At 55.9% G+C, this 27,485-nt stretch overlaps 2 protein-coding genes and 1 long non-coding RNA gene across 3 annotated transcripts in view; 1 reads left to right on the forward strand and 2 right to left on the reverse strand.

The window, feature by feature from the left end:
- LOC125319048 (zinc finger protein 883-like) overlaps positions 1–27,485 on the reverse strand; it is a gene marked incomplete at its 5' end in the record, with an annotated part of 78,984 nt that overhangs the window by 13,375 nt on the left and 38,124 nt on the right. The window contains 2 exon segments of the mRNA XM_048289994.1: positions 19,620–19,623; positions 25,888–26,127. Of these exon segments, the coding sequence (XP_048145951.1) occupies positions 19,620–19,623; positions 25,888–26,127 (244 nt within the window).
- On the reverse strand, positions 1,616–16,888 carry LOC125319046. The gene is made up of 4 exons (XR_007200584.1): positions 16,878–16,888; positions 12,698–12,702; positions 8,707–8,717; positions 1,616–1,694 (listed from the first exon to the last, which is right to left on the reverse strand). It is a non-coding gene; the product is annotated as an uncharacterized LOC125319046 (long non-coding RNA).
- Positions 9,559–10,491, forward strand: LOC125319010 (olfactory receptor 14J1-like). The gene has a single exon (XM_048289975.1). The coding sequence runs from the start codon at positions 9,559–9,561 to the stop codon at positions 10,489–10,491; it is 933 nt and encodes a 310-aa protein (XP_048145932.1).

Consider the following 27,485-nt stretch of genomic DNA (forward strand, 5'->3'; position numbering starts at 1 on the left):
TTCTGATGAGCTGTTCATGATGGGTCGTTTGCAGGAGCTGCCCAGTGCACCCCCGACCCCTCAGGCTATGAGGAGCTGGCTGTTAAATGAGATAAGGAAGGAGAGGCAAACCCTGGGAGGCAGGGCAGTGTTTCTTTTTCTGCACACCAATGACTCAGCTGTGATAACTCCCTCCGGGGTAGCAGCAGCACAGTCCCACCCAGCCTGAGGGCTCACCTCTGCTGATGGGCCATCATGGACTGAATGGCCCCAGCACAATGGGCAGCTGCAAGGACTGAGACCATCAAGGCTCCCAAAATATCCCATGACTCCCAGGATGACATCGTTCCATTGTGAAACTGCCCGCCCTGGGGGAGGGGCTGAGCATTCCCACCTGAACCTGAGCATATAAAATCTGAGTTTGGGGCCTTCTGGCAACACTTAACAGATCCAGGGCAGGAGCAGGACTCCAAGAGGACTGTGACCACCGCTGTTGACAAGACTGCTCCCATCACTTGGACAGGACTGTGTCCACCACTCTGACCAACAGGTTTTGTTTTCTTTCCTTTTGCTTTGCATGCAGCGGGACCAGGTGGTGCTCGGCACAGGAACTAACCAGCACCGTTCTGCTCTTGTCCCAGGGTGCCTGGTTATACTCAGCCTTTGTGGGTTACAGCTGTATCATGGTATTTCTTGTCATCTCTTTGGTGAATTGTAACTCCCACCTTAATCTCTCTTGGGGCAGATCAGTGGGGTTCATTTCTCATGCCAGTTAAAACCAGCACGGTGTTTGAGAGGATTTTACAGTCATGATACGCCCGGTGACTTCTAGAGAAGGACTTGGGCAGGAGGAACTCCTAAACCATCACACTCACGCCTTGTTTTTCTCTCCACACCAGGATTTCCCACTCCCAAACCTTTGTCCAGATGGAGGAGGAGGCTGTGAGGAACAGGAAGATGCCCCAGGACACCCAGGCAGGTGAGGAGGAAGTCCCTGCCCGTTTCCCCCTCTGTCCTGCTCCATCTCCCAGCCCAGCATCGCCCCCGGCTGCAGGACAACCCCGATGCCGGCGCTGTCCTGCTGGGGACAGACTGGGGGGATCTCCTTCCCCTTCCCTGTGGCACGGAGGCAAATGCCATCCTCTCCTTGTCCTTCCTCCCCCAGACAAGGAGCTGAGGACAGAACCCAGGGAGGACAAATCCCTGTGGCAGAACCTGGTGGAAGAGGCCGTTTTGAGCAGCTCCATGGCGCAGGAATCCAGCTGGGAGGAATACCACCGGAGATCCCACAGGAGGAGGGGCTGCAAACGCAGCCCAGGGAGCTGTGAGGAGGAAAGACCCACCCTGTGCTGGGATGGCGGCCGGAGATCCAGCCAGAGCTCAAACCTGGTGGTCCATGAGCAGTGTCATGCTAGGGAGAAACGCTTCAAGTGCTTGGAATGTGGGAAGAGCTTCAGCCAGAGCACCAACCTGATCTACCACCGGATGATCCACACCGGGGAACGGCCCTATGTGTGTGGGGAATGTGGGAAGAGCTTCAGCACAAGCTCCAACCTGATCCGCCACCGCCAGGTCCACACAGGGGAGAGGCTCTATGTGTGTGGGGAATGTGGGAAGAGCTTCAGTACGAGCGCCTACCTGATTCGCCACCAGATGATCCACACTAGGAAACGGCCCTACGAGTGTGAGGAGTGTGGGAAGAGCTTTCAGACCAGCTTCAGTCTCCTCCTGCACCAGCGGATTCACACAGATGAGAGGCCCTTCCGCTGCCCTGACTGCGGGAAGGGCTTCAGGTACAACTCTGACCTCAGCAGGCACAAACGCATCCACACCGGGGAGAGGCCCTACGAGTGTCCTGAGTGTGGGAAGAGCTTCTCCAGGAGCTCTCACTTGACCAGACACCAACAGTGCCACCAGTAAGGGAAGCCCTGCGAGTGCCCTGAGTGCAGGAAGAGCTCCAACTTCATCTCGCAGCAGAGGATCCATGTGGGGTGATGCACAGTGACCCCCGTTGGGCAGAGACCTGGTGACCCCTGTTCCAGATGATCCCCATGGTTGGGGGGAATGTTTGAGAGATTTATTTCACTTCTCATTCTCGTGCTCTGATTTCATTGCTAATAAATGCAATCCCTGTCCCCAGACTGGGTCTGTTTTTCCATGCTGGTGATCGGGGCGGGAGCTCTCCTGGTCCTTAGCTCAGCTCCTGGGCCTTTCCTCAGCCAATCAAAGAAGTCACTAAACAATTTTCAGCCACTCTGAGCTTTTCTCGCTGATGACTGCCCAGGTGCCAGGTGGATCTGCTGCACCCAGAGCTCCCCACCTGGGCCCCCCTCACCCCCAGTGCCCCCCAGGAGTAGAATTAAGGGAGAGGGGAGGTTTCAGCACCTGCCCAGTGCTGGGGATGGGGCAGCTGGGGCCATACTGGTGGCACTGGTGGTGCTGGGAGCCCCCCTGGCCACAGGCATGGAGCTCTCAGGTGAGCTGATGGGGTGGGAAGAGGAGTCCGGGTATGGTGGGAAAGGTGGGGAGAGGAGGGAAAATGGGTGTGTGGGACCCATAAAATGAGTTGGAGGGGGAGTGGGACCCCCTAAAGCAAGAATGGGAAGGGGGCTGAGAACTGGGGGTGATGGGAGAGGTGTGGGAAAGCTTAGAAATTGGGGATTGGGAAAGGTGGGATCTCAAAACTTAGTAGGAGGGGGCCGGGGATTGGGAGGATTGTGTGAAAAGGGTTGGGAAAGGGGCAAAAGGGGGGACTGGGACCCCCAAGCTGATGGGGGCAGGGGCTGGCAGCTGGGGATTGATGGGAAAGGAAGGGAGAATGTAAAGGAATTCCTTGTGGAATATAGGATACCCCAGCAGGGCTTGGGCACCCCAGGGCGGTTGCAGAAGTACCCCTGACGGGGCCTCCAGCTGAAAACAGGCTTGCAAGGCACCTGCTCACTGGCAGCCTTGAACAGCCTTGGGAAGGGGTATACAGTGGTCAGCTCCCCCGCTGCTTCGAGGCTTTCTCATGGGAAAGGGGCGTGAACTTTGGAGAAAGTATAACTTGGTGTAACCGGACAATAAAAGAGGAGCACAATGCTCAAATCGTATCAGTGTTCGTGTCATGACTCTTTCTGGATTCCCCTGCTCCCGGGACCCCCCCCGCTACACATGGCGCCCGAACGGCAGGGACCCGAGTGAGTTTTGCTTCAGGCAGGTTTGCTTCAATGCGGTAAGACTCTGAATTTCATCGTATCGGTGCGGCGGAGCCAGGGGAACCAGAGCGGGTGGCCCCAAAGCCGAGTAAAGCCGGGGGCCCGGTCTCAAAGCAGAATAGAAAGCCGGAGGATAAGTCCCAAAGCTGAGTAAAGCCGGGGGCTAAACCTCAAAGCCGAGTGGCCGGAGACCATATTTTTGCGCGGCCGAGCGAATACCCGCAGCACAGAAGCTATGGACTACGAAGCAGGACCTCGACTCCTAGCTAATATTCTCTCTATGAGAGGCGAAATCGTAAAAGACCAAGATCTGAATGCCCTCATTACGTGGGCCCGGGAACATGGATTATTGAGTTACATTTTGCTTTTGTTCTCAACCGAAGCGTGGGGGGAAGTTGGATATAAATTGTGGCTGTCCATGATTGAGGGAGGAAAGGAAGCTAAAGAAGCTAAAGCTCTCGGCTTAACCTGGAGGGCAGTAACTGGCACTCTCGCAGAGATGAAAACAGAGAGGACAGTGGCTGCGGCTGGCACAGCGGCTTTAGAGAGTAGCAGCTCCGGGAAAGAAACAGACGGGGGTCTTATGGAGCAGCGGCCAGAGACCAGAGCAGAGTCCAGGGTAGCACAGTTCTTCAGGCTGGCCGTGAGAAGACCGATTAAAGGCACAGCAGCACCCGTCCACTCACTGCGGGAGTTGCTGGACTCAGCAGGGCAGGATGGTATCCCTCCGACGGCTGAGAGAGAAATGGCTGCGAACGCGGAAACAGAGCCGCCCGACTCAGGGGGCGGGGCACAGGCGGGCCAAAGAGGAACAGGCGGTCCTGGTGTCCGGCCGAAAGCGGCAGAGCAGTCGTGCGGTTCTAACTCCTGGCCAAAAGCGGCAGAGCGCAACCCCCCTCTGCGAGACAGCGGAGCAACATCCGGCAGTGAAGCAGCTTCTGCGGTTTCGTCGCCTGCAGAGCCAGAGCCAGCCAGGGCTGCCGGGGGCCAGCCCCAAGAGGGGGAGAAGCACCAAGAAATGATGCAAGAAGTAATCAAAAAGCTTGCTGACTTATCTACACGGCAAGATGCGCTAGAGTCCAAAGCTTGTGATGTTACACCATCAGCACCATGGCGTCCCGTGGCCTCACCGGTCAAGTTAGCACCCAGAGCTCCTATGTTCCCGTCGGGAGAATCAGGCACAGTGCCTACAGCCTCTCCCTTCCCGCCAGAGGAGGTGCAGCCGTCGTTTCCATCAGCCCCAACAGGGAGGACTGACCCATTGCGACGGAGATGGAATGGAGTTATCCGTGATGCAATCATTGAGGGTGATTGGCAAGCAGTGAATGCCCTCGCTTGCCCTGTACACATACAAGGGGACACTGCAAAGTGGGAACCCCATGACTGGAAGATCTTGCAGCAAGCCAAGCAAACGGTCACCACGCATGGCTCGCGGTCTGAAGCTGCACGAAGCATTCTGCAGTTTATCTTTACAGCAGATGTCCTGTGTCCTAATGATTGCATCAGCATCGCACAGTTGTTATTAACCCCTTCTCAGTTCCTGCTCTGCGAGCGAACGTGGAAACAGCTAGCACAAGAAGAAGCTAGCAAACATCAAAGTGACACACAAGACCCACTGTATGCACTCCAAGCTGACATGCTAACTGGGAGCGGGGCTTATGGAGCCACGGTGACACAGCTGACCATGCCCGTAGTCATTCATCAGTTGTCACAGACTCTTGCCCACAAAGCCTTGTTGTCAGTACCTGAAAAGAAGAAGTCTCCCCCGTATGCAGGAGTCCGACAGGGGCTGTCAGAGCCATATGGTCAGTTCATTGACCATTTGTCAGCAGCCTTAAAGGATGCAACTGAGCTCTCTGAAGAGCTCCAAGAGCAAATGTTCCAAACACTTGCCTTTGAAAATGCTAATAGACAAACTAAGACAATTCTTGCCACGCTGTCCCAAGGAGCAGGTGTAGACGAGATGCTCGTACGTGCTGCCCACTCAGAACAGTCATCTCAAACAACTGCCTTTACTGCAACACTGCAGAATGTCCTGCGACAACAGGGACAAGTCATCGCCGCAGCACTGACCAGAGGGGTGCCCAGCAAGTGGTGCCGTGCTACAGGACCCCGAAGCGAGAAGGTGCAGTCAGCATCAGCTCCTGAGGAAAGTGATGCCACTACTTCAACAGCTGGAACTCTGGGACCTCTGTCCCAAAAAGCCTTGGGAGAGGCTGCAGACGTGGCAGAGTGAGGGAGCTGAGGACTTGCCAGATCCACCACTCTCCGTAGCAGGAGAAGTAGCGAGACCCTGGGCGAATGGAACAGCTGCCCTGGGTGGTTGCTAGTGACTTGTGGTGGGTGTCGGAGAACCCTCTCCAAAGGCCAAACTAAGAAGGAGAGTTGCATATATTTTTGGGTATAGCACCAAACACAGAGGTAGAGTGAGAAATTGTTTTTTGACTGTCTTGAGACAAGAGCATTGGCGGACATTTTCAATCAGCTGTCCACCCATTTAGATCGAGTGAAGGCAGTTCATTTGGCTAGCATCTATGTTTTTACCTGGTGCTTCAGCAGCCAAGGCTCATGCTATTTTGCATCAACTTGCTTGCTGGGAGAGGGATAAGTTAAACATAACTTCGCAGATGCTTGATGAGTTAAGCGTAGATGTTCCTAGTGTTAGACATACAGTATTACAAAATCGATTTTTTGTAATTGATTTTCTACTACTAGCTCACGGCCACGGCTGTGAAGAGTTCCAGGGTATGTGCTGTATGAATCTTTCTGACCATTCTGTCCCAATTCACAAGCACCCCTCTGACCTCCAGAGGGGCCTACACATCCTTCAGGAGACAGACGACCCTATTGGAGATTGGCTTAAGGGTCTGGGTATCACCGGATAGCTGCGTACCTTGGTAGTAGAAGGCTGACAATTGCTATTTGTAGTTACTTTAGGTTTAATAACACTTGGGTGTATATTTTTTGCCTTAAAGCAGGGCTTCAAAAAATCATCGACCAGACCTGGGTAGCCCAAAAAGAAAACGGGGGTTGTGTAGAGGGATTCCTTGTGGAATATAGGATACCCCAGGAGGGCTTGGGCACCCCAGGGCTGTTGCAGAAGTACCCCTGATGGGGCCTCCGGCTGAAAACAGGCTTGCAAGGCACCTGCTCGCTGGCAGCCTTGAACAGCCTTGGGAAGGGGTATACACTGGTCAGCTCCCCGCTGCTTAGAGGCTGTCTTGTGGGAATAGGGCGTGAATCTTTGCAAAGTATAACTTGGTGTAAGTAAACAATAAACTGGAGCATGATGCTCAAATCGTACCAGTGTTCGTGTCATGACTCTGGTGGGATTCCCCTGCTCCCGGGACACCCCCCTGCTACAGCCACCCACCATCACCACGGCTCCATGGGCTCCTTTCCATGCCCCCGGCCCTGGCCACAGGACCTTGAGCTGGTGGCCATGGCAGCCGACTGTGGCCTAGGGCTCCGTGCCCATGTCCATGGCAGCAGTGCCCGGCCACGGGCCCTGAGTGCAGGTGAGCGTGCCAATGCCCATGGCAGCGGGGCCAAGCGTTGGTGTCCGTGGCACCAAAGTGAGGAACGGGTCCCTGTGGCCGCTGCTGTGGCACCTGAGGGCATCAGCGAGTGTCACTGCAATTGTAGCTGGCACCAGCCCGGCACCGCTCTGTCCTGAGGGCTGCCATGGCAGCCGAGGGCAGCCACAGGTCTGTGTGCAAGTGGCCACGGAGCCTGACTGCAGCAATGGGTCCTGGGGGGGTTTCCAAGGGAGCTGGAACTGCTGAGGGTTGCCATGGCATCCAACCCCTGCGGTGGGTGTCAGTGTCCATGGCCACAGCATCGGTCAGTGTCCATGACCACAGTCCCTTGCAATGGCCCAGTGCAGCTTGGGATGATAATCCACCCGCACAGCTGGCCCAGGGCACGCCTGGAGTGGTCTTGGTGGCACCTTGGGCTTGGCACACTTTGAGGAGGGCGCCTGTTTTCAGTGGGGAAACTTAGGAATTTTAGATTCTTTAAAAAAAATGAAAGAAACCCCTGCTTGGCTGAGTGCAGCCAGTTCTCCAAGCAAAGCAGGTGCCAGGTGAGTGAGGAGAGACAGGATGGGGCTGGGGATGTGGAGCAGCGTTGTCCACACTGGGCCAGACCTCAAGGCACAGCTTCTGTGACCAGGCCAGACCTCCTGAGGAGAGACCCTGCATCAGTATCAGTCACAGAATGCTGCAATCGCCTCTTCTCTAAAGAGAACAGCAATGAAATACACCCCTTAAAATAAGAATACGTCTTTATTTGAAACTCTTTGAAATATTTCTCCACAACTGCAGTAGGAAACTTTCCTAATGAACTGCACTCGAGCAGAGGGAAATCAAGGCTGAGCCGTGGTTTGTCAGGACTTGCTTGATCCTAATGAGCCCCGTGGTGCATTTGATGCTGAGCCCTGGAACTGAGGGCCTTAAAGGAGATTGCACAAACCTTCCCAGGAGTCAAAGGCAGAGGAAACACCCAAAGTGTCTTGAGGCATTAATGGGTCCCACTGAGGTCCATGACCAATACAGGCTCTTCATGGACACCTTGGAGGAGAGAATTGGAGGCCAGGATTGCACAAAAACCTCTCAGAGAGTCAGTGTGGGAAGGAAAATCCAAAGCACCTTAAAATCCTTCAGTATCTCAGAGTATTAATGAGCCCCACTGAGTGTCAATAAAAAGCTCTCAAGGGACTCGTTAAAGCAGATAATTGGAGGCCTTGATTGCACAAACCTCTCATAGTGTTGGTATCAAAAGGGGAACACCAAGTACTTAAAAAACAGAAGTACCTTGAAGCTGTAATGAGCCCCACTGAGTGTTGTTACTGACAAAGGCTCTCCAGGGACTAATTAAAGCAGATAATTGGAGGCCAGGATTGCACAAGGCTCTCAGACACTCCCAGGCAAAAGCCAAAGCCAAAGTCCTTTGGAAAACCTGCAATCCCTGGGAGCATTCAGGAGCCCCCAGGGCCGTTCCTGACCAAGGCTCCCCAGGGACTCCTTCCAGCAGATCCCTGAGGCCACTGGGATGTGGGGGGGATGCTGAGGGCAGGACAAGGAGCTGACAGTGCCCAGCCGTGCTGGGGCTGTGCCAGGAAGCCCCGGTGCGGTGCCTCAGGACAAGGTGTCTCCTCCCAGCCCTTGGTGGCCCAAATGCTGCTGTGCCCCAGGGCACCAACACCTGGCTTCTCTTTGTCCCTCCCTGTCATCCCTGCCTCCAGTTCTCTGCTCTGACTGCAGCCTGGGGACACATTCTCAGTCGTGTCCCTCACTGGGACCCATTAACGGTATCAGGAACTTTGGAGTTTGAATCTGACTCAGAATTCTTGAGAGGTTTCTGCCAGTCCCTGTCAGGGACTGATGTTCAGGGCCTCAGCACCAAGCCCCGAGAGGATCATTCCAGTCCTTGTGCTGTGTCTGTGCTGCTGTGGGGCTGTGGGCAAAGCAGTCCATGGGAAAGGGGAATGAGCTGAGCCTCCCTCCCTGAGATACCATCGTGGGTACACCCAGAGCTCCCCTCACGGTGTCCTTCCAAGCTCTGAGCTGCCCTCCTGGGTGCAAATCTGTGCCAGAGCCTCTCCGAGTCCCCTGAATGTCCCCCGGGGAAGTGCAGAGATGCCACAGCTGAGGAAATGCTGCTGGGTTTCCAAGGGCAGTGTGAGTGTCCCTGGCAGAAGGGGGTGCTGAGCCCTTGCTCAGAGACCTTTAGAGAGGGTGAGACATTCAGGGATGCCTCTGCTCTGGGCAAGCTCTGGTTTATCCCAGGGTGAGCCGGGAGTGTGAATGTGCTCTGCCTGCAGCCAAAGGGGCAAGCCCAGGGCAGTTGGGGACAAGCCCATGCAGCCCCTCAGCTTGCCCTGAGCCACAGGGAATCCTTTGCCTCTCACCTCTCTCAGTGGCAAACGTGGAGTGCAGCAGAAATGCTGGGGATTTCTGACCCCAGAGAACCAGGAATGATGTGTGGGTAGGAAAACATTTCCTAAAACTCGCTCCTGCATCCCTGTCCTGTGGAACGGAGAGTAAAACTGCTACCAAGCCTTTCTAGGAGGGATTGCACTGACAAATCCTGACTCTCCAGCCTTGTCCCTCTGCCACACGGCCACAAACCCAGGGCAGCGGGGCAGGGATGGCTCCTCGAGAGCCCCCACGCTCAGGCCTGGCTGCTCCTGGCACACTCAGACAGCACAAGGGGAGCTCAGGCAGGGAACTGGGTGAAGGTTTTCCCAGAGCAGGAACAAGGGTGGGGCAGTCCCAGCAGGACAGTGTGCAGGGAATGGCACAGGTTTGGCTCCAAGCAGCCTGTCCTGACTTGTCACTGTCCTTTCTCCATGAACAGGTGCCCATGGCCAGACACAGCAATGTCCAACAGCAGCTCCATCAGCCCCTTCCTCCTGCTGCCATTGGCAGACACGCGGCAGCTGCAGCTCCTGCACTTCTGCCTCTTCCTGGGCATCTCCCTGGCTGCCCTCCTGGGCAACGGCCTCATCATCAGCGCCGGAGCCTGCGGCCAGCACCTGCACAGCCCCATGTTCTTCTTCCTGCTCAGCCTGGCCCTCACCGACCTGGGCTCCAGCTGCACCACTGTCCCCAAGGCCATGCACAATTCCCTCTGGGGCACCAGGCACATCTCCTACACAGCATGTGCTGCTCAGGTGTTTCTGATTGTCTTCTTTCTTGGAACAGAGGATTTCCTCCTCACCATCATGTGCTACGAGCGCTACGTGTCCATCTGCAAAGCCCTGCACTACGGGACCCTCCTGGGCAGCAGAGCTTGTGCCCACATGGCAGCAGCTGCCTGGGCCAGTGCCTTTCTCACTGCTCTGCTGCACACGGCCAATACATTTTCCCTGCCCCTGTGCCAGGGCAATGCCCTGGGCCAGTTCTTCTGTGAAATCCCACACATCCTCAGGCTCTCCTGCTCAGACACATACCTGAGGGAATTTGGGCTTCTTGCTTTTAGTACTTTTCCTTTTTTGGGTTGTTTTGTGTTCATGCTTTTCTCCTATGTGCAGATCTCCAGGGCCGTGCTGAGGATCCCCTCTGAGCAGGGCCGGCACAAAGCCTTTTCCACGTGCCTCCCTCACCTGGCCGTGCTCTCTCTGTTTATCAGCACGGGCACATTTGCTCACCTAAAGCCCCCCTCCACCTCGTCCCCATCCCTGGATGTGGTGGTGTCAGTTCTGTTCTCGGTGGTGCCTCCAGCCCTGAAGCCCCTCATCTACAGCCTGAGGAACCAGGAGCTCAAGGATGCCCTGAGGAAAATGATGACTGTATCTTTTCAGAAGGAATAAACTCTCTCTTTTCTGCTCCAGAACCTTCAGAATGTAACTCTTTACAATCTCAGCTTTTTTTTTTTCCTATTTGTCCATTTTATCATTGGTGCCTTCTTTTCTTCTTTTTCTAGTGTTATACTGTTTTTTATAAAATCCTGTAGTACTGCTCTTAGCATTTCTACATGAACATCTGCCTTTCTTTGGAAACACAAAGACTTTCAGGAGGCTTCTTCCCTGTGCATTTGAATAAAAATGAGGGTCTGCCCTGACTTGTGTGTCCAAGGTTTGTTCCTCAGCCCTTCTCTGGCTCTGCAGGGGCAGTGCCTGTGGGCACAGCTGGAGGGAAGAGACTCCCAGCACAGCAGCACAGCCAGGGACAATGGCCCTGCCTCTTCCCACCTCTGCTCTTCCCAGCCCATGGAACCCAGTGTCCATTGTGACACAGCAGGGCCTCATGGAACCCAGAACATCTTTATGACGCAATGGAATCTCATGGATCCAAGGGCCAATTGTTCTAGAGAGGGGCCTCATGGAACACCAGGGCCACAAAAACATTGCCAGGCCTAGTAGAAAGAAGGCGCCTGGGGGAGGGCACTTGGACACTGTCTCTTGCAGCAGACTCTGGGTCTGGGGCATCACTTGGCATCACGTGCAGTCCTGTGGAGCAAGGCCTCAGGAATAATTTTGGGAGCACTTTGGGAGGTCTTTGATGGATTATGACAGCCCCTCAGCTGCCTCTCATGTGAATGTCCCGTGGATATGGCCTTTCCAGTGTTGGAGGTTTCACAGCTGGGCCAGTTTGTGCAAGGGAGGATGGGTGTTCAGTGCCAGTGACCAGAGGTAGCACCACAGACCTGAAACCTCCTCGTCCCCCCTCAGTGGCAGGGGAGTCTGTGTAAACCTGGCCTCTGTGGACTGTGGTCTCCTCCCCCCCAAACCCAGCCAGGCATAATTTGGTGCTGTTTGGTTTTCTTGTGGATGCGTTCTTTTCCCTCAGCCTTGATTACTTCTGCCTAGAACCTGAGATGATTGCACAATAGTGTCCCCTTTATCTAAGCTCTGTGACTGAACTCCCAGTCCAAAGTGCCAGTCAGGCATCTTCAAGGAGAGGTGGGCTTCTGTGGCTGTAGCTTCTTGATACAGTTTTTGCTAGAATGGGCAAAACTCCTTCATAACAATGTTTGAGGCATGAACCATTTCAGTCCCTGACAACTTTATGCCTTGGTTCCATGAGGTTCCATAACCTCACTATGGACTCAGTCTTGAGCTGCATTAGGCCCCGCTCTGTCACACTGGATGCTTAATTGCATGCGGTTCCATTTGGTGGCTGTAGTCTCCTGGTTCCATGAGGCTCCGCTGTGGCACGTTGGCGCCTTGGTCCATGAGATTCCATAGAGTCACAATGGACTCCTGTGTTCACATAGGCCCCGCGGTGTCACATCAGAGCCTTGGTTCCATGAGTGGAAGAACCCATCTTTTGGCATGCTCTAAGCATATCTGCTACGTCGCAAGTGTGCGGGTTATGAACAGCGAGCAATGCTTTTCTGCAGTCTTCATTTGCATTTACAAAGCAAGCTGCTGCAACAGAATAGCTCTGGCCTCATCGTTACCGGCTCTCCGGGAGAGCGTGGCTTGCATTCTGTCCAGGAACTGTACAAATAACTCCGCCGGGCCCTGTAAGATCTTAGCAAAAGACACGTTAGCATCCATACCCATCCCCAAGAGTCGCCGCAGGGCTTGCCGGGCTAGGCGGGTGATGATATCATATACGTCACACGGATAGCCTGTCTGCGCTGTAGGGACTGCGTACGGACCCTCTCTGGTCAGCTGTGCGGCAACGATGGGTGGATTTCTGTCTCGCAGCACTTCCGCCTGGGTAGTACACAGCTCACGGTAGTCAGTGAGCCAGCCTGCAAACTGCGTCACTGTCAAGATCATTCTCATTATGCTTTTGCAATCATTAGGTACGAGGACGTACGTGGCACTTATGGACTCTAGGTAAGTAAGGACGTGACAGGAGGATACGCCGCTTTCCTTTACTAGCGTCCTCAGTTCTTTGATTACTTTATAGTCTCGTTCCCTGTAGGCCGGGCGTTGCTTTGGCGCATATATAACCGGACAGGCAGTAACGACTGCCAGGTCACCCTCCTCCATTACGGCTTCCCCACACTTCCACCACTGCTGGGTTACAACGTCATCATTCTGGGCAGGAAGGGAGTCCGACGCTTGCTCACGGTCTGGGAGTTCTGCGCTGAGGAGGCCAACTGTGTAGGGATTTTTTTATTGAGTAAAGCAATTCCCTAGGGGATGGGTTAATCTCGGGGTAGCCAGATTCATCGGATACAAGTCCTAGTGGCGCTGAGGGCTCAGGGGAATCAGCTTCTGAGGCCGCGTAATGGCCAACATCGGCGCAACTTCACTTAAAGTCCGCCATGGTCGTTTCCCAAGAAGCGAGGTGCCTGCAAGCTTCAGCATCGCTGTCCCTGGCGATCTCAAAAAGTCTCTGCCCTCCCGCTTGCCAGGCCTCTGATTGAAGGGGCCCACTGAAGGGAAAACTCTAACGTGATTGGACACCCAGTCCAGCAGGGTGCTTAATTTCACATCAGCAATATCAGTAGTTTGCCGATGTAGGAGCCGCCATACAGGTCCAATCTCCTTCTTTGTTCCAGGGATATTCCACCTCCCATATTGCTTCCACTGGTTACTCACCTGGTAGGTGAGGTGCGCGCACTTGGATTCCTGGAGTTCCTTCCCCGAACTCTTCCCGGTCAACCAATTCCTAACACAGTGGAAATTGCTACCGGAGCGATGCACACCCTTCACCGCTTCTATTGGTCCCGATTCGGGCCAGCCATTTGCAGCAATGGGGAACAAAGACAACAGACCCCCTTGTATGTCCCAAGAAGATCCCTTTATTTCCAAAAATCACCCCCTCTTTATACCCTTCATCTCAACTGAAACCAAACTGAAGAACCATAACAGAACTTAACAGCAGAAGGGCACCCATTGGCTGGCACAGCTGCCGTGCTGCGGGCCACGCGTCCTATCAGCCAATCAGCTTCCCGCTCATATGCTGTGCACACCTTCCTCCAGCCAATCACAGTCCCTCTGCCAACTGTCACTCAACCGACTCTCTCCTCACTCGCAGCTGCCTCTCACCCCTCACCCAACTTCCAACCGCCCAGCCCGCAGAGGGTCCTTTCCCACAGGGCCTTCTGCTGAGCATAAGCCTCAACCACTTCAACAAATGTAATCCCATATTCCACAGCTGTGGTCTCTTTGGTTCCATGAAGCTCTGTTGAGTCACAGTAGAGCCCTGCTTCCACTGGGTTCCAGAACTCCACTGTGGTCTCTTTTATTCCATGAGGCCTCGCTGTGTCAAATCCGAGCCTTGGTTCCATGAGGTTCCAATACCTCACTGTGGTCTCCTGAGCTGTGTTATGCCCTGCTGAAACATATTGGAGGCTTGGTTCCATGGGATTCCACAGCCTCAGAATGGTCTCGTGCGTTCTGTGAGGCCCTGGTTTGTCCCTAAAGAGCCTTGGTTCCATGGGTTTCTAAAACCTCACTGTAGACTATTGGGTTCCACGAGGAGCCGCTGTGTCCTACCGCAGCCTTGGTTCCGTGAGGTTCTATACAGTGGTTATGGTATCCTGGGTTCTGTGAGGCCACGCTGTGTCATTTTAAGGCCTTTTTCCATGAGGTTCCATAACCTCACTGTGGTCTCCTGAGCTCCATTAGGCCCTCTCGTGTCATAGTGGAGCCATGGTTCCATGAGGTTCCATAACCTTTCTCTGGTCCCTTGGGTTCCATGAGGCTCCTCTGTGTCACACTGGCCCCTTGGATCAATGGGGCTACCTGACCTCACTATGGTCTCCTGTGTTCCAGCAGGCCCCGCTGTGAGACATTCTGAGTCACCCCTGTCCCCCACAGGTGCCCCCACAGGCTCAGGTGGGGGCAGGGCACCACGGGCATTGTGGGACGGCCAGAGTGATCCCAGGGGCCCGTGCACCCAGGTACCCGCCTGCCCACAGACCCTCCTGTGCCCCCCACCCCACAACCCACGTGGGCTATTCCAAGGTACCCCCCACTCTGACACACCTCCCACCCTGTCCAGGGGTCCCTGACACCTGCAGCCATGTGTGAGGGGGAGCAGAGGCACATGGAGCTGGGGACAGGGCCGCCGTGGCACAGGGACATCGCTCACCCCGTTCCCCACCTCTGTGTGTCCTCTGAGCCCCTGGGGATCTCCAGTCCATGGACCTCCTCAACCTCCTGGGGTCCACAACCATCCCTAGAAGTCCCTGTCCCGCTGGAGGTCCCCAGCCCCTGCAGGTCCCCACCCATACCAGCACCAGTCGTGTGGGTTCCATTCCACGAGCTCCAGGGTGACATCTCCTGACACCCTGAGAGCCCTGCCCAAGGATAGGATGTTTCCAACGTCCACTGTGCACGGCGCTTTCTGTTGGTTCACGGTGATCTGCAGGGACATGGGGATGGCAGGGACAGAGGGGACAGCAGGGACATCGGGGACAATGGGGTGACTGATGCCCCTGGGAGCACGGCTGTGCCTGCCATGGGGAGCTGAGCTTCCACTGCTTGGGGTCTCACCTTGTACTGGCCCTCGTGGGGCTCAGTCAAAATGTGGAACTCTCTCTCCTTCCATCGGAAGTGACAGTCCCCAGTCTTCTCCTCTTGTCCCCAGGGCCGTGCAAGTGGCATCCAGCCCCTCGGTGACACGAAATGACAGCTGGAGGAGTTGTTGTGACACACGGCACAGCAGAGACACCCAGAACCTGCAGCAACAGCAGCCATGGGTGGGGGGTTCCTGCACCCCCACAGGCCACGGAGGGGCCCCCAATGCACCCCCACACCACAGGGCTCAGGGAACCTCGGACACATCCCCCCAGCCTGGGCACAGCCCAGCCCAGCCCCGCTCCTCCCACCCACTGAGTCCTGTCCCCGTCTGGGACCCACACAGTGCCCAGTTTGGGGACACCCCCATGGTCTTCCTGCCCCTGTCCCCAATGAATCTTTGCCCATTCCCCAGAGGCCCTGAGCACCTTTGGGGTGATGGCTGGGGAAGGGGGGAGGGATGACACCGGGGGACACCCACCTCCTGTCCCAAAGGAGGAGCTGTCCCCAGGTGATAAACGATGGCCGTGGAGACAGACTCCCAAAAATGTAGGCAAGCACAGGAACAGTTTGGATGGGGAAAGAGACAGGGTGGAAACGGTGGCTCTGGAGGACACACTGGGCCGAGAGGTCACTGCTGACCCCCCCACGCATTCCCCTAGCCAGGTACCGCTCTCCCAACCCCCTATAATCCCTCAGCCCCAGACACCAACCCCCATCAATGGAGCTCCCACTCAGTGCCATGGAGACTCTCAAGGCCACCCCCAGCCCCACAGGGTACCCCTTGTCCCCATCAGATCCGACACCACCTCCAAAGTGAGTGCTCCCGGGCACAGCCAGGGCCGTGCCACCCTGCAGATCCCTGCAAACCACAGTGGCGGCTTCGAGGTCACAACCCGAGTCTCAGACAGTTTCCCACTCTTTATGTCTGGAGCTGACCAAGAAATGCCCCATGGTGGGGTGCCCCTTTCCTGCAGTCACCGCAATGACCAACGGCAAACTGAGCCCTCGCTGAGGCTTTCCCCAGGAGATGCCGCGTTTGTTCCCCCACAGGGCAGCCTGTTCTTTTGGGGGGCAGTGGGCACAGGGGCAACAGCAGCCCCGAAGGAAGCGGGATTGCGTGCGGAACAGCCTGACACCAAACAGACTTCAGTGTCACAAAGGCAGAGGAGAGGGGGTCCCTGGGAGGCCAAGGCAGGCAGATCTGATTGTCCTGGCACGTTTCATCTGGGAACAGTCCTTGGATACACAGAAATTTGGAAGAGGAATCTCAGTTTTGGCCATGGCCCCTGGAGGAGAAGGACGGATCTGTTCCATAGGAAGGAAAGCACGGAGCCCCAGAGCTCCAGGGGCAGATGAGAAGTGACTCTCAACATTCCAAGATCAGCTGGAGCTGTCAGGAGGCCACCAGGAGGCCAAGCCAGCCAGAGCTATTCCATGTTCCCTTGGTTCCACGGGGCCCCTCAGTGTCACAAAGGTGTCCTTGGTTCCACGGGGCCCCTCAGTGTCACAAAGGTGTCCTTGGTTCCACGGGGCCCAGCAGTGTCACAATGGACTCTGCGACTCCATGAGGACCTGCAGGAGCACAATGGTCTCCTTGGATCCATGGGGCCACTCAGAAGCACACCGGCCCCTTGGTTCCATGGGGCCCAGCAGTGCCCCGATGATCCCCTTGGATCCAATTCTAAAATTACAGGGCGCCCTAGCAAAAATGCAGGAAAAGGACAAACAGCTCTTTACTATAAAATACAGAGAGAGCAGAACAGAACAAACACCACCACGGGAACAGAAGTTTCCCACCCGCTAAGCACAAACCATCATGGGATACTGCATCCCTGACTCAGCCCCAAGACAGGTTTGAGGAATGAGCCTTGTGGCAGCCCACCCGGCACAGAGGATTTTCCATCTGGCAACACGGGGGATGCTCTGGGGCTGCCGAGAGACTGAAATGTTGTGGTTCACGGCTGAAACTTTGTCAGGAAGGGCTTTTTGCCCATTATGGCAGAACTGTATAAAGGAGCTGCCACCACCCAAGCCCCTCCGTCCCTGAATGTGCCTCCTGAGGGGAACTTTGGGCTGCACCTTGAGCTAAGGGACCTTGAGATCAGGGAAAGGGGACTCTTACCCAGGGATCTCAGGTCTAGGGAGAAGGAAACAAGGCTGAGGGAGGAGAATGAATCCACCAGAAAGCCAAGGCCAGGGCTGTCCTGAAAATCAGCCCTGGCTGGGGTCGGGCTGGGGGAGGCCCCAGCCCCCAGACCCATTTGCTGAGGCCAGGTTTGCACCTCCATCCCCCAACCAAGGGGGTAGGAGGGGAGTTTGGGGGTGTGGGGTAACCCCTGCCCAGGGGGAGTGAACACCACCCCCCTTACCCAGACTGGCTCCGGTGTGAAACCCCCACCCCAGGAAGGCCACACACACAGGGGACAGTGTCACACTCGCCCCTCCCCAGGGGAGGTCTCTGTCCCGGTCACTCCCTTGCTCTCCCCCCTTTTCTCTTTCACAGCCTGGGGGCCTTTGCCAAATGTGAGAATCATTTTTCTCTTTATCCCTGCCACCTCTGTGACAGCTACACAGAGTTTATCCTTCCTTTAAATCATCTGTACCGGGCTGAACTTTTCACTTTTCTTTTACAGGAACCTGCCAGCAGCTGAGCTGGAGCTGTGTGGGAACCGCTGGACCTTTGAATTGCCACCATAACTGCTTGTGCTGTCGGTTCATTCATGCTTGGGGTTTGTTTGTGTTTTCATCACAAGTGACTTGTGGGAAGAGCAAACATTCCTCCAAGCATTTTAGGTAGAGTTAAGTTTGATTTTTGCCAAGTTTATTTTGTCCAGTGCCCAGGGGATGCTCAAGGGGTCTCTGTGTGCCTCTCGTGCTGGGGGATGCAGGGGAGGGGCTCGGTGGGGTTGTCCCAGTCCCTCTCACCCCAGGGCACTCCTGAGGGGGTGTCCCTGTCCCTGTCACCCTTGCAGATTCCCAAGGGGTTGTCCCTGTCCCTCTAACGCCAGGGCATTCCCAAGGGTGTGTCCCTGTCCCTCTCATCCCAGGGCATTCCCGAGGGGTGTCCCTGTCCCTTTCACCCTTGGGGATGCTCGGGCATCTCCATCCCTCTCGTCCCAGGGAATGCTTGTGCGGGGCTGGGGAGCAGGAGCTCTGTGTCCCTCTCACTGCTGAGTGTGCTCAGGGGCTCTCCAACCTTCTCATACCTGGGGAGGCCGGGGGGGTCTCTGTCCCTCTCACCCCTGGGGTGACCCTGCCCAAGCACCATTGGGGTGAGAACGACAGAGACACCCCCAAAGCCCCACAAGCACCTCCCGAGAATCCCAAGGGGAGATGGACAGAGACCCTCACTGGGCACCGAGTGGGGTGAGAGGGACAGAGACCATCCCCACCCCCTGATCGTTCCCAGACAAGAACGGCTTGGAGACCCCCCCAGGACTCCCCAGGTAGGAGAGGGACAGAGACAATCCCAGGCTGTGTGTCCTCCTCTCCCACGGGATGGATTGGGGGGATTGCTGTGCTCCTATCCCAAATGTGGGGCCAGGGTTATCTCTGTCCTCCTCCCACTTGGGGGGGCCAAGGTATCCCCATCCTCCTTTCATTTGGGGGGACAGTGGCTGGACTCCATTCTCCTCACCTTTGCAGGGGACAGGGGTGCTCTCTGTCCTCGTCGCCCTGGGGGATTCTGCCTCCTCCTTACCTTTGGGGCAACCCTAGTGGTCCCTGTTCTTCTTGCCCCAGGGAGGCCTCCCTCCTCTTCCTCTTTAGGGAGGAGTCTGGGGGTGGTCTCCATCCTCTTTACCTTTGGGGGGGCCAGGGGTGGTCTCCATCCTTCTTGCCCAGGGGAAAGGCCACGGGCAGGTCTCTGTCATCTTCCCCTTTAGGGGGCCCAAGGGGGTCTACATCTTCCTCACCCTTGGGGGAACCATGAGGGGAACTGCAGTGGTGTCCATCCACTTCCACTATGGGTGGGCCAGGGGGTCTCTGTCCTTCTCCCCTTTGGGGAGAGCTGGGGGTGTCCTTTGTCCTCCACCCGTATGTGGAGGTGCGTGGGGCTCTCCGTGTCTGCACCCTCGGGGAGGGAGCTCTCCGTCCCTCTCGCTCTGCTTGCTGCGGCCGCTGGTGTCCGGCCCACGCACCCGTTACCGGTGACGGCGACACGGGGCGCAGCGGCGGCTTGGGGCACGAGGGAGCTGGGCTGGGGCTCCCCCTCCACATTGTGCTGCGATCGGGCCCACGGGGGCGGGCGCCGCTCCCACCTCCCCCCAACCACCCACACACCCTCCAGCCTGAGCTGGTCGCGGGGTTCCCGCGTTTCGGGGCCAAGGGCGCGGAGCCCCACTCGGCTCTGTCTTCTCCACTCGGCTCTCACTCCTGCACTCTGCCCACTCCACTGCACTCTGCCCACTCGGCTTGGCTCTCGCCCCTCTGCTCAGCTCACTCCGCTCCTCTCCTCTCTCCCTGCTCCGGTCAGCTTTCCCCGCTCCGCTCGACTCTGTCTGCTCCACTCGGCTCTCATCCCTGCACTCTGTCCACTCCACACCACTCACCCCGCTCTGCTCCTCTCTCCCCACTCCTCTGCGCCGCAGCAGCACCGGATCCCGCACTAAACAATGGCCATGATCGCCCCTTTATAGGGGCATGGGAGCCCCGCCCCCCGTGGCAGCAGCCAATGGATGCCGAGGAACAAATAATGAGGGGCGGAGCAAAGAAGATGAGAAAGAAACGTGGTTGGCCGAGAAGGTGCAGGTTCCATGAGGGATGGGGTGGGCGTGGCTTCAGGCAGGGGCGGGGCCAGGAATGGGGTGGGGAAGGGGTTGCTGTGAAACCGGGATTTGGGCTGGATTAGGCTGGGATTAGGGTTGAGAGGGGGCTGGGGGTGGGGCTGGGAGTGGGGTTAGAGCTGGGACTGGGGTCAGGGCTAAAGGTGTGTAGTGGTTTGGTCCAAAATACTCATTACTGTTTACCTTCTGTGAGATAAGAATTAGGAGAAATGCAAAGCAGGCACCAAACTTGAAAGAATATAAACAAGTTTATGAACAGACCTAAAAGAAGAAAAAAGTCATACCACACCTTCAGAATACTTCTCCTCCCACCCCCCCAACACCTTTCTCCCTTCTCCCACTGGCAATGTAAAAAGACAACCCTTGAGATGTTCAGTCTGTTTACCACTTCCATAATAACCTTGTTCAGTCCATTTAGGAAGTGGAGTCTCTCTTGCCCATGCTATGAAAACATTATCACAACGAGACAGACGCCCGGGTTGGTTCTCTGCTCGCATCATGTGAGAGTCCCCTCCCACGACCTGCAGCTTTTCCCAGAACCGCTTTAGAGGGTACAATCTTGAGCTACTGAGGTGCAATTTTAAGGTTGAGCCGTCCAGAAACAGAAGTTCTCTTCACCCATCTCTGGGAGCATTTCATCTCTAAGAACAGAGGCCCTTCTCCTTCCCTGGGAGCAAAGGGTCTTCCTCATCTTCATCTCTAGGACTATCTCTGGGAGCATCTCTAGGAACTGAGGTCTTCTCCTTTTCCATTTGGAGCAAAAGTCCTCATCGCTTCCATCTCTCCCTATTCAAACTTCTCATGAAATTACAGCTGCTTCAGCATCTGCCTATCTCAGCGCAGGTGCTTTTGCTCTCAAGCACAAGTTGAACGCTCCACCCCCCAAGCCTTCATGAAATTACAACGGGTGCTCTGATACATCATAGCTTTCCAACAGAATTTCAGCTTTAAGCATCTCCTCTTTCTCTTCCCTCAGGTTTTCAGCTCTTCACAGCACTAAAAGGGTTAATGTCACCCAGGCCTTGCAGCTGGAATGTCACTTATCGCTGTTGCTCACATGATCTTTTGCCAGGCAGCAGGGCAGCTTCAGCTGAATCTTGGCCACACTGGAGAGGAGGAGTGCGTCTGCACATAGCAGGGCCCTGGGGGGGTTCCGCGGGTGGACCAGGGCCCATCGGCTCCAGGATGGCCGTGGCCCAGCCTGGCCTGCCGGGCCCTGCATGGGGCCTGCAGCCACCTGTCCCAGTGCCAGAAACGAGAGAGAGCTCTGCCCGGGCTTTGTCTGTTTTTATGTGTGGATCACAGAGGCGGTCACAATTTTAAGTGGTTTAAAGAATTGTCCATACTCAAACTGGCCAGCTGATAGGTTCTGTCAGGTCACAGAGGAGCTGTAAGCACCCCTTTGCAAGAACATCACTTCCGAGACTATGCTTTGCTAACCCACGACAGGTGGGATTGGTGTGAGGGCTGGGGCTGGGATTGGGGCTGGAACTGGGACTGGGATTGGGATTAGCTCTAATAATGGTACGGGATATGGGTTGCCACTGGGGCTAGGTTTGGATTTAGAGCTAAATGTGGGACTGGAGTGTGGGCCGGGGCTGGTGTTGAGGCTGGAGTTAGGGCTAAATTTGGCCCTGGGGTTGGGGTTAGAGTTGGAATTGGGGCTGGGTTTGGAATTAGAGCTGAACATGGGATTTGGGATAACGCTGGAGGCTGGGGCAGGGGCTGGAATTGCAGCCGGGATTGCAGCTCGGGCTAAACGTGGGATTTGGTTTGGGGCTGAGGGTTTAGGAAGGGGCTGGGATTGGGGCTGGGGTTGGAGTTAGGGCTGAGATTTGGATTACAGCTGGGATTGGGGTTAAGGCTAAATGTAGGATTGGCTTTAGATCTGGGGTTGGGATTGGGTCTGGGGCTAGACGAGTCTGGGACTGGGATGAGATTAAACACGGGACGGTGAGTTTGTCTAAACGTGATGTGAGACTGAGATCAGGATCAGGGTGAGGTTTGGGACAGAGCACACGCAGAGCGGGACAGCTGAGGCGTCACTGCAGGATGTCCCTGGCACCGTCCCAGCCCTCCTCAGGCACCTCCAAACATGGGGGGCAGCTGGGTGGTCCAAGATCCAGGTGCTGCCACGCTGCCCCTCCATTCCACGCGAGCATTGCGGGAAGGCAGCCCTGAATGTGACCCTTGGGGGTCTGGGATCAGCCTTCACATCCCTGTGGGAGCAGCGACAGAGAGGACGAGAGACTTTCCCCCTCTTATTCCTGTGGAAGGGTGAAGCCCAGCTGCCCTTTTCTTCTGCTGCCTCCTCATCTCCTCAGGTGAGGATGTCAAACTCCCCAGGAGCAGGAAGAAGCCCATTCCGGGTTTCCTTGTGTCTGCAGCCTGGAACATCCACTCAGAGCAGAGCACTTTGTGAAAGCCCTGCTGAATGACAGCAGGAGGAGGTTTGTGAGAAAGGCAGGAAATGGTATTTTGATAGGAAATCAAAATTCCAAATTATTTCTTTCTGTCACGTTTATTTTCAGTCAGTTCTGGTCTGGTTTCCAGAGTGCCACCTTCTCAGCTGACTGTATTTGTGTCCTCCTTCCTCTTCTGCCTTTCTTTGCCTGCTCTGTTTGTCTCTCAGTGTCTCTCTGGACCCAGGGCAGCTCCCACCAAAGGCCCTCCTCCGATTTTGTTCCCAATCCACCAGCTAAAACAACCATGGGTGAGGTGATGAAGGCTGGCAGTGAAATGTCACTATAAGATCTTGCAGTACTTTGCTTTTGAATCCTTCCTGAGAGCTTTGCCTTCAAGGGCAGAACATCTTCTCCTTGCTGGGAACTGGAATTCCAGATCCCTGGAGGGTGTGCCGTGGATCCCAGAGGGGCATTCCCGAGGCTCGCAGGGTTCTGGTCCTGCCGTGCCTCCCACGGGAGCTGTGCAGGGCCAGGGGACAAGGTCCAGCAGCTGGGTGGGCTCCCAGAGCAGACAGCAAAGGCTGCTTTGCTGGCCATTTCCCAGCACATTCCCAGCTGGAAGCAGAGGGAGGAAGGAAAGGGAAGCGAGTCCCTGCCAGAAGCCCGGAAGGACTGGGGTGGGAAGGGACCCTGCCCGTGGGTTACTGGGCTGAAAGCCAAGTGGAGCAAGACCTTACAATGCCATCTGCCTGCCAGCCTGTGCTGCTGACAGGAGCAGGGGGCCACTTTAGCCCTCTGTGGGTGGGACCAAACGGTGCATTCCACTCCCCTTATCTCATTTCTGATGAGCTGTTCATGATGGGTCATTTGCAGGAGCTGCCCAGTGCACCCCCGACCCCTCAGGCTATGAGGAGCTGGCTGTTAAATGAGATAAGGAAGGAGAGGCAAACCCTGGGAGGCAGGGCAGTGTTTCTTTTTCTGCACACCAATGACTCAGCTGTGATAACTCCCTCTGGGGTAGCAGCAGCACAGTCCCACCCAGCCTGAGGGCTCACCTCTGCTGATGGGCCATCATGGACTGAATGGCCCCAGCACAATGGGCAGCTGCAAGGACTGAGACCATCAAGGCTCCCAAAATATCCCATGACTCCCAGGATGACATGGTTCCATTGTGAAACTGCCCGCCCTGGGGGAGGGGCTGAGCATTCCCACCTGAACCTGAGCATATAAAATCTGGGTTTGGGGCCTTCTGGCAACACTTAACAGATCCAGGGCAGGAGCAGGACTCCAAGAGGACTGTGACCACCGCTGTTGACAAGACTGCTCCCATCACTTGGACAGGACTGTGTCCACCACTCTGACCAACAGGTTTTGTTTTCTTTCCTTTTGCTTTGCATGCAGCGGGACCAGGTGGTGCTCGGCACAGGAACTAACCAGCACCGTTCTGCTCTTGTCCCAGGGTGCCTGGTTATACTCAGCCTTTGTGGGTTACAGCTGTATCATGGTATTTCTTGTCATCTCTTTGGTGAATTGTAACTCCCACCTTAATCTCTCTTGGGGCAGATCAGTGGGGTTCATTTCTCATGCCAGGTAAAACCAGCACGGTGTTTGAGAGGATTTTACAGTCATGATACAGCCGGTGACTTCTAGAGAAGAACCAAAATGATTTTAATTTTTTTTTCCGCTTCCACGTGCCCCTTAAGTTGGGCGCCAAATTTATGTCTTGGTTTTGGAGACAAGACCTCAGGAGGAAACACTCTGGAATGAGTGTCTCCTCCAAACGGAAAAGGGCCTCCCCTTTTCCTCCACCAGTAAGACAAGTGGGTCACAAGAACTGGAAGTGGGAAATAAACCCCAAACTGTTTATTAACACCAAACAAAGCAGGGTAGAACAGGGGGAAAAAAAACCCCGAAGTACAACAAATTCCCAGAGAGGGAACAGACACATGGGCTCGGACCAGCCAGGGCCACCCCGCGGGCCCACCAGGGCCAACTCACAGGCTCCCTGGATCGTAGGGAAGGGAAGGGAGGCAGTGAGGCAAGGGGAGGGAAGAGAAAAAGAACAAGAAAAACCAACAGAACCATTTTCCAGCTAGCCAGAACACCAAAAACCCAAGGAGCCACACAGCGCTCCCGGCGCACTCCGTCCCAGGCCCTGCCGAGACCCCGGAGCCCCCGAGCCGTTGGGCTCTAGCTGTTGAACCAACCCGCACCCGGGCCCTGTGGATCCGGCCCCAGCCCTGGGTCCATCCTAAAGACACAGCGTCCTTGGGCATTGAGCGGAGGGTTAAGGAATAAAGCAGCCTCATAACATCACCCCAGGACAGTGTTCCAGTAGCGGGCCTGTTTCTCCCCATACCGTGTGTCCCCCACGCAGTGCCCCACCTTGCTGTCCAAGTGCAGGAGCTGCTCCAGGCTGTAGCTGAACCTCACCACCAACCTCACCTGTTTGGTACCATTAATGAAGCGACACTCGGACTTTACCATGTGCTGGAAGAGCCCTGTGTAAGCAGGACACAGGTCAGGGGGTGCTCCCCCAGCAGCCCCCAGCACGCTACAGCAAGCCAAGAGCTCAGGGAGCCACCCTGGATCCCCACTCCATAAGCCCTTGCTCCACGGCCGCCATGGGACCTTCCTTCCCGCAGTCCCACCCTCATTTCCACCCTTTTTCCATTTACTCCCCTCCTTTCCCATCAATCCCCAGCTGCCAGCCCCTGCCCCCATCAGTTTGGGGGTCCCAGTCCCCCCTTTTGCCCCTTTCCCAAACCTTTTCACACAATCCTCCCAATCCCCAGCCCCCTCCTGCTCAGTTTTGGGATCCCACCCTTCCCATTCCCTAATTTCTAAGCTTTCCCACACCTCTCCCATCATCCCCCAGTCCTCAGCCCCCTTCCCATTCTTGCTTTCGGGGGTCCCACTCCCCCTCCAACTCATTTTATGGGTCCCACACACTCATTTTCCCTCCTCTCCCCACCTTTCCCACCATACCCGCGTCCTCTTCCACCCCCTCGGCTCACCTGAGAGCTCCATGCCTGTGGCCAGGGGGGCTCCCAGCACCACCAGTGCCACCAGTATGGCCCCAGCTGCCCCATCCCCAGCTCTGGGCAGATGCTGAAACCTCCCCTCTCCCTTAATTCTGCTCCCGGGGGGCACTGGGGGTGAGGAGGGGCCCAGGTGGGGAGCTCTGGGTGGGGCAGATCCACCTGGCACCTGGGCAGTCATCAGCGAGAAAAGCTCAGAGTGGCTAAAAATTGTTTAGTGACTTCTTTGATTGGCTGAGGAAAGGCCCAGGAGCTGAGATAAGGACCAGGAGAGCTCCTGCCCCGATCACCAGCATGGAAAAACAGACCCAGTCTGGGGACAGGGATTGCATTTATTAGCAATGAAATCAGAGCACGAGAATGAGAAGTGAAATAAATCTCTCAAACATTCCCCGCAACCATGGGGATCATCTGGAACAGGGGTCACCAGGTCTCTGCCCAACGGGGGTCACTGTGCATCACCCCACATGGATCCTCTGCTGCGAGATGAAGTTGGAGCTCTTCCTGCACTCAGGGCACTCGCAGGGCTTCCCTTACTGGTGGCACTGTTGGTGTGTGGTCAAGTGAGAGCTCCTGGAGAAGCTCTTCCCGCACTCGGGACACTCGTAGGGCCTCTCCCCGGTGTGGATGCGTTTGTGCCTGGTGAGGTCGGAGTTGTACCTGAAGCCCTTCCCACAGTCGAGGCAGCGGAAGGGCCTCTCATCTGTGTGGATCATCTGGTGGGGAATCAGGTGGGAGCGGTTACTGAAGCTCTTCCCACATTCCAAGCACTTGAAGCGTTTCTCCCTAGCATGACACTGCTCGTGGACCACCAGGTTTGAGCTCTGGCTGGATCTCCGGCCGCCATCCCGGCACAGGGTGGGTCTTTCCTCCTCGCAGCTCCCTGGGCTGCGTTTGCAGCCCCTCCTCCTGTGGGATCTCCGGTGGTTTTCCTCCCCGCTGGATTCCTGCGATGTGGAGCTGCTCAAAACGGCCTCTTCCACCAGGTTCTGCCGCGGGGATTTGTCCTCCCTGGGCTCTGTCCTCAGCTCCTTGTCTGGGGGAGGAAGGACAAGGAGAGGATGGCATTTGCCTGCGTGCCACAGGGAAGGGGAAGGAGATCCCCCCAGTCCGTCCCCGGCAGGACGGCATCGGCAGCGGGGTTGTCCTGCAGCCGGGGGCGATGCTGGGCTGGGAGATGGAGCAGGAGAGAGGGGGAAACGGGCAGGGACTTCCACCTCACCTGCCTGGGTGTCCTGGGGCATCTTCCTCTTCCTCACAGCCTCCTCCTCCATCTGGCCAAGGTTTGGAAGTAGGAAATCCTGGTGTGGAGGGAAAAACAAGGTGTGAGTGTGATGGTTTAGGGGTTCCTCCTGCCCAAGTCCTTCTCTAGAAGTCACCGGCTGTATCATGACTGTAAAATCCTCTCAAACACCATGCTGGTTTTAACTGGCATGAGAAATGAACCCCACTGATCTGCCCCAAGAGAGATTAAGGTGGGAGTTACAATTCACCAAAGAGATGACAAGAAATACCATGATACAGCTGTAACCCACAAAGGCTGAGTATAACCAGGCACCCTGGGACAAGAGCAGAACAGTGGTGGTTAGTTCCTGTGCCGAGCACCACCTGGTCCCGCTGCATGCAAAGCAAAAGGAAAGAAAACAAAACCTGTTGGTCAGAGTGGTGGACACAGTCCTGTCCAAGTGATGGGAGCAGTCTTGTCAACAGCGGTGGTCACAGTCCTGTTGGAGTTCTGCTCCTGCCCTGGATCTGTTAAGTGTTGCCAGAAGGCCCCAAACCCAGATTTTATATGCTCAGGTTCAGGTGGGAATGCTCAGCCCCTCCCCCAGGGCGGGCAGTTTCACAATGGAATGATGTCATCCTGGGAGTCATGGGATATTTTGGGAGCCTTGATGGTCTCAGTCCTTGCAGCTGCCCATTGTGCTGGGGCCATTCAGTCCATGATGGCCCATCAGCAGAGGTGAGCCCTCAGGCTGGGTGGGACTGTGCTGCTGCTACCCCGGAGGGAGTTATCACAGCTGAGTCATTGGTGTGCAGAAAAAGAAACACTGCCCTGCCTCCCAGGGTTTGCCTCTCCTTCCTTATCTCATTTAACAGCCAGCTCCTCATAGCCTGAGGGGTCGGGGGTGCACTGGGCAGCT

Source organism: Corvus hawaiiensis, chromosome 35, assembly GCF_020740725.1.
Source record: "Corvus hawaiiensis isolate bCorHaw1 chromosome 35, bCorHaw1.pri.cur, whole genome shotgun sequence".
Classification (NCBI taxonomy): domain Eukaryota; kingdom Metazoa; phylum Chordata; class Aves; order Passeriformes; family Corvidae; genus Corvus; species Corvus hawaiiensis.

What these genes read in the sequence shown, in the direction of transcription:
- LOC125319010 (XM_048289975.1), top strand. Translation starts at nt 9,559, where the DNA reads ATGTCCAACAGCAGCTCCATCAGCCCCTTCCTCCTGCTGCCATTGGCA.